The sequence below is a fragment of the Sardina pilchardus genome, chromosome 1 (genome assembly GCF_963854185.1).
Source record: "Sardina pilchardus chromosome 1, fSarPil1.1, whole genome shotgun sequence".
NCBI classification, from domain to species: domain Eukaryota; kingdom Metazoa; phylum Chordata; class Actinopteri; order Clupeiformes; family Clupeidae; genus Sardina; species Sardina pilchardus.
The window spans coordinates 50,403,868-50,413,125 of record NC_084994.1 but is presented as its reverse complement, the minus strand read 5'-3'; the positions used below and the strand labels follow the sequence as shown (position 1 = coordinate 50,413,125).

General features: G+C 43.1%; 1 protein-coding gene across 1 annotated transcript; it reads left to right on the top strand.

Moving 5' to 3' along the window:
* Positions 1-369: 369 nt before the first annotated feature.
* On the top strand, positions 370-7,764 carry LOC134079655 (sialoadhesin-like). Its single transcript, XM_062535749.1, has 5 exons — positions 370-492; positions 641-1,015; positions 1,919-2,173; positions 7,228-7,307; positions 7,576-7,764. Exons 1-5 carry the CDS (start codon positions 438-440, stop codon positions 7,762-7,764), a joined length of 954 nt encoding a protein of 317 aa, XP_062391733.1. The 5' UTR covers positions 370-437.
* Positions 7,765-9,258: the final 1,494 nt, after the last annotated feature.

Sequence of the window (9,258 nt, the reverse complement as noted above, 5' to 3'; positions counted from 1 at the left end):
GCATTATTTTTTACTGTACAATGTATTTATTACATTTGAAGGTAATGAATACATTGTATTTTAATTCAATAATGCTTCAACACTTCCGGATAGAATGTACGACTCTGTTCTACAACGGGACATGTGGGGTTAGAAACGGAAACTTCAACACTTCTGTCAGCATCACTTCTTTTAACACCCACCCCTCCTTTTTGATGACGTTAAAACAGGATCTAACAAATAAGGAAGGAAATGATCCACATTTTAGCAACAACAGTTGGAAACATACCAGTGTCTCTGCTTGTGTAGATTATTCAAGACATATTTATCTTTTCTCAGTAAGTACAATCTGCATCTTCTTTGATGTTTTATAAATGTTTTTCCAGCATTGTGAGCACACAAAAGAATACTCTAAACTTGTGATGGATTTCTCTTAGTTGTCTCCTCGTGCTGTAAAAATGCCCCCCAAAATCCTTTGGGTACTGTTTGGAGGACTGGTGCTTACAATCCCAGGTATGATGGCATAAAGAATCAAATGTGTACATGTACAGTATACTTTAAGTCTGCTTCATTTCTTACTCATATACATTTTTAAAATCACTCTGAAATGTTGTTGATTTGGAATCTGTACAATGTTACATTTAATGAATCATCTCTGTAGGTTCTTGTGTAAGTGATGGTCTTCAGGTGGCTCGGCCACTGCCTGGTGAGGTGACTTATTCCAGCCCAAGTGTGTGTGTGCTGCAGGGGACCTCTGTGGTCCTGACGTGCTACACACCCAGGAACCAGACAGTCTGGTCCACATTCTGGTTCAGTCCCAAACTAAGTGGGAACTGGTGGAGTGTGGAGCAGCCTGAGGACCTTCTCTTAGAGCCAGAGTTTGCAGGCCGTGTGGCGTACAGCAGGACAGGAGACAGAAGCTCCACTCTCACCATCACTGACCTGAGACTGAGTGATTCAGGAGTGTATCGCTGTCTGTTCATATCTGATCAAGGGACACATTCGGACTCAACCGGAGTCAATGTTACAGTCACAGGTAATTTGTCCAAATGAAATGACCATGCTTTTATGAAATATTATTGAATTAAAGCCATTTCATTTCTCTACAGACCTGCAGATGAAAATGGTGGGCTCTGAATCAGTGGACCTTTCTTGTACTACATTGTGTAGTTTGGAGTTTAAAAGGTTGGACGTTCCCTCAGACATAAGATTTTTACACTTTAACATATTCAAGAATGGACAATATAACAACCGCACTGACCCCAGCAAACCAACATTCCATCTGAGTAGAGGTGAGGGGGGAAGTTACTCCTGTGCTGTTGGAGGCCTTGATCATCTCCCTTCACATGCAGTATGTAAGTTAGCTCACTTTTAGATCTGATTCATTAAAACACATAAGAGATTGTTATGTGATTTATACGATTATATTTATTAATGTCAGCTTAAGGGTATGCTGCCTTTTCTATTTAAGCACACTCATCTGTAATGTTTTTCAGGTGTACTGTCTGATAGATGCTGGAGTGTTTCCTATTCAGACAGGAGGATCTGTGCTCTAAGAGGCTCCTCTGTACAGCTGTTCAGCTCTTACACGTATCCCACAAATCACTCATTCAAATCTGCACTCTGGTATAACAAATGGGAAACAGGAGAAAATCTAATAGATTCGCTCAGAATGGAGGATATTAAAGATCGTGTAACCTACCATAAGCAGGATCATTCCAACATGACAATTCAAGATGTGAGAGAGAGAGATGCTGGAGAATATCGTTTTAGGTTTACAACTCAGACAAACGCCTATTGGGGTAAACCAGGAGTAATCCTCAATGTTACAGGTATTACTTGAGATTTGACAGTACTTATTTTGAGATGGTGACATTATGCTCCATATTTGCAGTCCACCATCATGGCTGCGTCCTGTTTTCTGTTTATTTGGTTCCAGGCCTGCAGGTGCGGATGAGTGCTGACAACGTGAGTGAGGGACAGAAGGTGACACTGACCTGCAGCACCACCTGCACTCTGAGCAACAACCCAACTTACATCTGGTACAAGAGCGGCAACCACATATCTCACACACACACAACCAGGAGCAACAGGCTGGACCTGATGTCAGTCAGCCGTGAGGATGGAGGCAATTACTCCTGTGCTGTTAAAGGACATGATCACCTCCCCTCTTCTGCAGTCACTCTCAGCATCTGTAAGTTCTTTTCATTACTGTAACTTCTGTCTGAAACCGAGAAAAAGGGTCTTGCTCCTATTCCTGCAAAAATAACGCAATGCAATACCAAGTGACCCTTATGTATTATAAATCGTATCGTTGTACCTTTTAAATGAGTTTGAAGCCGCTATTTGAAGGTAAAGAAACGACACAGTGTTTTAATATTTTCATGTGTTTGTCTATTTACCTCTTCATGAAGACAATTTTGATATTCAATAAATCCTTTCAATCATTCAATCATTTTGATACATTTGATGATCATTCAGGTATTAAACTGTAGTAAAGTGGGTTTTCTTAGAAATGTTTTATTGGCCACTAGATGGCGCTAGTTATTGTGTGGGTTAACCTGGCGGCTTTGTTCCAGAATAGAGCGAGTAACTACTAGCTAGAAGCCACCGATGATACTGTTCCTTGTTGCGTGGTCTTACCAATAAAAGCACATATTAAACCTGGACTCGGTTACTACATATGGCGACGAGGATTAATCTGACGGAAGAGACTCTAGCCTGAGAAGAGGTTTTTTTTGTTGTCGTTAGAGCAAAGGAGCCTACACCACAACACTAGCCGGTGGACCTGTCTACTGAAAGGAGCAGCATGGCGAGTTTGGTAGGAAGCACCGTGCCGTTCAATAGCCAGGACCAGACCTGGGAAGAATATTGTGAAGTTCTTGAACATTTTTTTGAAGCAAATGGGATTACGGAAGCAGAAAGGATGAGGGCTATTTTGTTAAGTTCAGTGGGAAGTCAGACATATAGTTTGATCAGAAATCTACTTAGCCCGGTCAAACCGGCCGAGAAAACATATGAGGAACTGGTAAAACTTTTGAAAGACCACTATAATCCAAAACCAAGTGAAATTGTTCAGCGTTTCAAATTCAACTCCCGGACGAGGAAACAAGGGGAAACAGTGCTGGAATATGTGGCTATACTGAGAAAACTGGCGCATGATTGCCAGTATGGAGATAAATTGACTGAGATGCTGAGGGATAGACTGGTTTGTGGGATTGGAGATGACCGTATACAACGCCGATTATTGTCAGAGGCCGAACTGACTTTTGAGAAAGCATTGAAAATCGCGCAGGCGATGGAAGCAGCAAACAAAGACGTGCGAGAACTTCAAGCTCAAGTGTCGGAGTCGACTTTGTCTGCAAGGCATCAGGAAGTGCACAGGATGGCTACTGCGCGATCAGAGGCAAGCGGTGAGCGCCGTAGAGCGTGCTACAGGTGCGGTAATGAGCAGCACAATGCAAATGAGTGTCGATTCATATCAGAAACATGCCATAACTGCGGCAAGAAGGGGCATATTCAAAGGATGTGTAGATCTGCAGTCTCAGTGGGGCCGTCACAGGGAAAAAGTGAAAGGAAAATGAAGACTAGTAGATGGGGGAAAACACAGAAAACTCACCATGTAGGTGAGAGAGAGGAACATGATTCGGAGGATGAGGATGTCATGTATGTCATGAATAGCATACTGGACACTGGAATTCCAAAAGTAGCGCCCCTCACAATGACTTTGACAGTGAATGAAACAAAAATAAATTTTGAGGTGGACACAGGATGTGGGGTGACTGTGATGAAGGATTCTGATTTTCGAAAATTGTGGACTAGTGAGACAATGCCAGAGTTAAAAAGGTGCCCCATAAAACTGAAAACATACACCGGACAGAAAGTGGACATACTAGGTACAGTGACAGTTGCGGTGAAGCACAAGACGATGATGAAAGAATTACCACTAGTGGTGGTACCAGGCACTGGACCGAACTTGCTCGGGAGAGGCTGGATAAAAGAACTAGGAATGGAATGGGGTGCAATTAATCACATGACTGGCACAACAAAGTTAACATTACAGGAGGTCCTTACAAAAAATGAGGAGGTTTTTAAAGAAGAATTAGGTAAGCTGAGGGGACCACCTGCAAAGATATATGTGGATAAAGACGCCACACCCAGATTGTTTAAACCACGACCAGTCCCATATGCCATGCGGGCTAAAGTGGAGGAGGAGTTGGACCGACTCCTGAAAGAGAAGGTAATTGAGCCAGTCAAATATTCAGAATGGGCAGCTCCCATAGTACCAGTACTAAAACCAGATAATTCAGTAAGGCTGTGTGGAGATTATAAATTGACTGTCAACAGAGTGTCAAAAATTTAGCAATACCCTATTCCCAGATTAGAGGACTTGTTTGCAAACCTGTCAGGGGGAGAAAAATTTAGCAAGTTAGACATGAGTCATGCATATCACCAAATTGCTTTGGATGAGGAGTCAAAGAAGTACGTGACTGTGAACACTCACAAGGGGTTATTCACTTATAGAGTTCTAGCTTTCGGAATATCATCCAGTCCAGCGATTTTTCAGCGTACGATTGAGGGGGTTTTGCAGGGCATTCCCCATGTAGCCATTTTTCTGGATGACATTCTCCTGACAGGTCGGAATGACCAGGAGCACCTTGAGACACTACAGTTGGTGTTGCAGCGATTACAGGATGCTGGGCTGCGGCTGAAAAGAAGCAAGTGCTCTTTCATGGCGAGTGAAGTGGTCTTCCTCGGGCACAAGGTGGACGCCACGGGTCTACATCCAGTCTCAGAGAAATTACAAGCCATCGAGAATGCACCCCCACCATCAAACGTGACAGAGCTTAAGGCTTATTTGGGACTGTTAAATTACTATAATAAGTTCCTACCCAACTTAGCCACTATGTTGGCTCCGGTGCACAAGTTGCTGTGTAAAGACGCAAAATGGAAATGGGGAACAGAGCAGCAAGCTGCATTTCAAGGGTCAAAGAGACTGTTGCAGTCTGCTGAGGTCTTAGTTCATTATGACCCAGAAAAAGAGATTGTGCTGTCGTGTGATGCTTCTCCATATGGGGTAGGAGCAGTGCTCTCTCACAAGATGAAGACTGGAGAAGAGAGGCCAATAGGGTTCATGTCCCGCACTCTGACCAAAGCAGAAAAGAATTACTCCCAATTGGACAAAGAGGGCTTAGCAGTAATTTTTGGGGTTCAGAGGTTCCACAAATACATTTATGGCCGGAGGTTTACAATTGTCACTGATCACAAACCTCTGCTGTCACTATTCAATGAATTGAAGGCAGTGCCGCAAATGGCCTCTCCACGAATCCAAAGGTGGGCAGTGACCTTACGGGCATATGAATATGAGATAGTTTACAGACCAGGGAAACTGCATGGAAATGCAGACGGCCTCAGCCGATTGCCATTACCAGAAGGACCGAAAACAGTGGCTCCAGAAGAGAGAGTACTCATGCTGGAGAACTCAGATGTAACACTGGTGTCAGCGGACCAGGTGAGAGCATGGACAAACAGAGATTCAGTGCTGGCGAGAGTGAGAGAAATGGTACAGAGAGGGTGGTCACACGACTTAGAGGGAATGGAGTTTAAACCATATAATGTCAGGAAGCATGAATTGAGTGTGCAGAACGGGTGTGTGCTCTGGGGTGCACGGGTCATTGTACCTAAACCAGGACAGAGAGATGTTTTGAAACAGCTGCACCAATGCCATCCTGGAGTGTCCCGCATGAAGGCATTGGCACGGAGTTATGTGTGGTGGCCCAAGCTGGATCAGGAGGTGGAGAGCATGGTAAAAGGCTGCAGTACATGTCAGGAGCAGAGACACAATCCACCTGCAGCCCCACTACACCCCTGGGACTGGCCAGATAGACCATGGAAAAGGCTGCATGTCGATTATGCGGGACCTTTCATGGGAAAGATGTTTTTTATCCTGATTGATGCCCATTCAAAGTGGATGGATGTATATCCTGTCAATTCTGCCACCTCAGCCACCACCATTGATTGTTTACGCATTAGCTTCAGTAACCATGGGTTACCTGAACTCTTAGTGTCAGATAATGGCACTTGTTTTATGAGTGGAGAGTTTGAGGAGTTTCTCAGTAAAAATGGAATACTGCATGTGACCTCAGCACCCTACCATCCCTCTAGCAATGGCTTAGCGGAACGGGCAGTGCAGATATTTAAGGAGATGATGAAAAAGTGTCCAGAAGGATCAATAACAACAAAAGTGGCAAGAGTTTTATTCAGCTACAGAACAACCCCTCAGACCACCACTGGGGTGTCCCCCGCAGAAATGCTGGTGGGTCGAAAACTGCGTTGCACTCTGGATTTGATACATCCTGACCTGAAACAGAGAGTACAAGGAAAACAACGGAGATTGAAAGAACATCATGATCAGAGGGCAAAAGCACGCAGTTTTGAATATGATGATCCAGTCCTCACTAAGAATTTTGGTCCGGGCCCGAGGTGGGTTCCAGGAAACATCCAGGCAGTGACTGGACCAGTCTCCTACAAGGTGAGACTGGGGGATGGGCGAATAGTTAGAAGGCATGTGGACCAAATTCATTCGCGAACAGAGTCATCTGAAGAGATCCAGGATGCAGACGTTGGCAGCTTTGCCTCTCCTGGTCTAGTCACAGCCCCAGCAGCACCTTCACCTGAGCCCGTCTCACCAGAGAACACAGCAAATCCAGAAGAGGCCTCAGGGACAGAGTCGGTGCCACACGTGGGGATGGAGAGACCTCAGGAGGTGGAGATGGAAACACCTCAGGAGGTGGAAAGACATTCAAACCGCTTGAGAAGACCACCTGCACGTTTGAGAGATTTTGAGATGAACTGAATAGAAAAAAAAAAAAAAAAAAAACATGGACTGTATATATATAGAGAGAATTTGAAATGTAATGCCATTTAATGTTGATCAGTGGGTGGTGGGTTACAGAAGTGTTCTTTTGCCTGGGTAATATGTTTATGCTTAAGAAGGGGGAGATGTAGTAAAGTGGGTTTTCTTAGAAATGTTTTATTGGCCACTAGATGGCGCTAGTTATTGTGTGGGTTAACCTGGCGGCTTTGTTCCAGAATAGAGCGAGTAACTACTAGCTAGAAGCCACCGATGATACTGTTCCTTGTTGCGTGGTCTTACCAATAAAAGCACATATTAAACCTGGACTCGGTTACTACATAAACAAAGCCATTTTAACATAAAAATGTTGTTTTTGATGTTTGATGTTTTAGCACACAGTGGATCCGAGAATCAACCTGCTGTTTATGCATCAGTTGGAATCCTACTCGTACTTCTCCTAGCCGTGTCACTGGTTTGTGGTATTCTGTGGATTAGGTGAGAAATGTCTAGTTTACCAGCACACATAACGGGAGGCTTTTAACTTTGTTGCATAACCAGCGTGTCCCATGCTTTTGTACAAAGGAGGAAGAGAAGTTGCAGCTCATTACAGGAAACAGAAAGCACTGGAGGAAATGTCCAGGTAATCACTTGAAAATGTGAACCCAGGGTGTCCATCTGAGCCTCTCCTTCATTGTGATGAATCCTGTAATCTTCCTCCATCTTTTCTCTCTCCCACCCAGACAAACCCTCCTGTGCGCAGCAGTGCCTCAACAAAAGTAGAAGATTTGGAGGATGAGAACAATATTCAGTACTCCAGCATTCAGTTCCGTCATCCCAACAAGCCCAACAGCAACCTCCAGCCAGCTCAGAGTGATGACTCAGGGGTGCTGTATGCCTCTGTGAGAGTCCCTTCAACTGAACTGGTCTGAACTAGTTACAGTGCAACTGCTTTTGCTATTCTCACATTTCCCAGCGTTCGTTATCTTTTTTCCCTTCAAAGTTGTGGAACCTGGGCTTTGGTATTATCCTGTCACGGCTCTGTCAGAATGTTTAAGGATAACTGGAAGGCTATTTCATTTATCCAATTAGTGGTATATATATTGTTTATTCTCCACATTCACTGTCTCTTTCTCCTATGTGAATAGAAAAAAAAATCTATGTTTTAAATGCTGTATATTTTCTGCTGTATTAAATGCTGTATATTTCCATCTGAAAATAAAGCAATGAAATTATCTGTTCTGTACATACAGTTGTCTATGTTGCTTTGATGCATTTCTCAGATCATTACTGTTTGCACAACAGTGAGTGCATTTCTTTAAACAAATTGCCACTTGTAAACTACACAGTGAATTACCTGCAAAACACCACAATTTGCTGAAAATGCTCAAATGTCTGAAATGAAAATATTTATACCAATGAACGTACCAGTGTCATCAGAATTACTGTGGTTCAAGAAGCATGTTTATCTTCTAGGTAGTTTTTCTCGATTGCTTTGATGCATTTAATGAAACTTGGATCCAATTATCTTGAGCTTCGCCTTTTTAGCAGAGCAGAAGTCATCTCTTGCAAATGATGTAAGACATTTTCATTGGTTTAACTCATGTCTCACATCCTTGGAAAACATGTATTCACAGCTAATAGATTACAAACCAATTAACTTATGTCAATGTGTGAATCTCTTTTGCACAATTTTTCAATTAGCAGTCATTCTTCATTATCCATAACATATGAGATACCATGTCTATTCTCTGTGTTGTATGAATCTTGTATGAGTTTACATGACGACGCAGGGCGTTTTTGTCTTCACCGCTTTCACACCTTTAACGATACCGGTCAAAAAAACATTTGCGTTTACACACAGAGGTGAAAACGCCAAGTTGCCCAGAAGAAGCATGCCAGTGGGTGTTCCCAACAGTAGCTATGCAAATACCTTTCCTCGTCATTCAATGAGCGCGCTCAAAAAAAGCGACTCTAATCGGAGCTGTCAAGTGTCACAAAAGTTTTCGCCGGATGGACTCTCACGCTTGCCATGTTATGAAACTTGGCAGCCCTTTATGTCAAGCACATCGTGGATGTTTGCACAACCATTGAGAGCTAATACACAGGATTGCTTTTCAATTTCTGTCTTGTAATGTTATAGTCGGCAGGCCAACATCAGGAAATGTGCTTAGAAAACACTTTTGATGGCATTTTTTGTTAAAAGTTGGCAACCATGCTAGAAGTTATTAGAGGGCTCTGAGGTTCCAGAATCCAGCAGTTGCCAAAATCATATTCATAATTTAAGGTCAAATTTGTTGGTCAAAAGGTAAAAAACAATGCATTTTATGGTTCGTCTATTTGGGGGGCTCTATTTTCATAGCATTCTTTTTAAAAAGTTGGCAACCATGCTAGAAGTTATCAGTAGGGTCTGAGGTTCCAGAATC

Coding starts and splice junctions, on each gene's coding strand:
- LOC134079655 (XM_062535749.1), top strand. CDS start 438: ATGCCCCCCAAAATCCTTTGGGTACTGTTTGGAGGACTGGTGCTTACA. Junction 493..640: donor ACTGGTGCTTACAATCCCAG/GTATGATGGCAT, acceptor TCATCTCTGTAG/GTTCTTGTGTAAGTGATGGT. Junction 1,016..1,918: donor AGTCAATGTTACAGTCACAG/GTAATTTGTCCA, acceptor ATTTGGTTCCAG/GCCTGCAGGTGCGGATGAGT.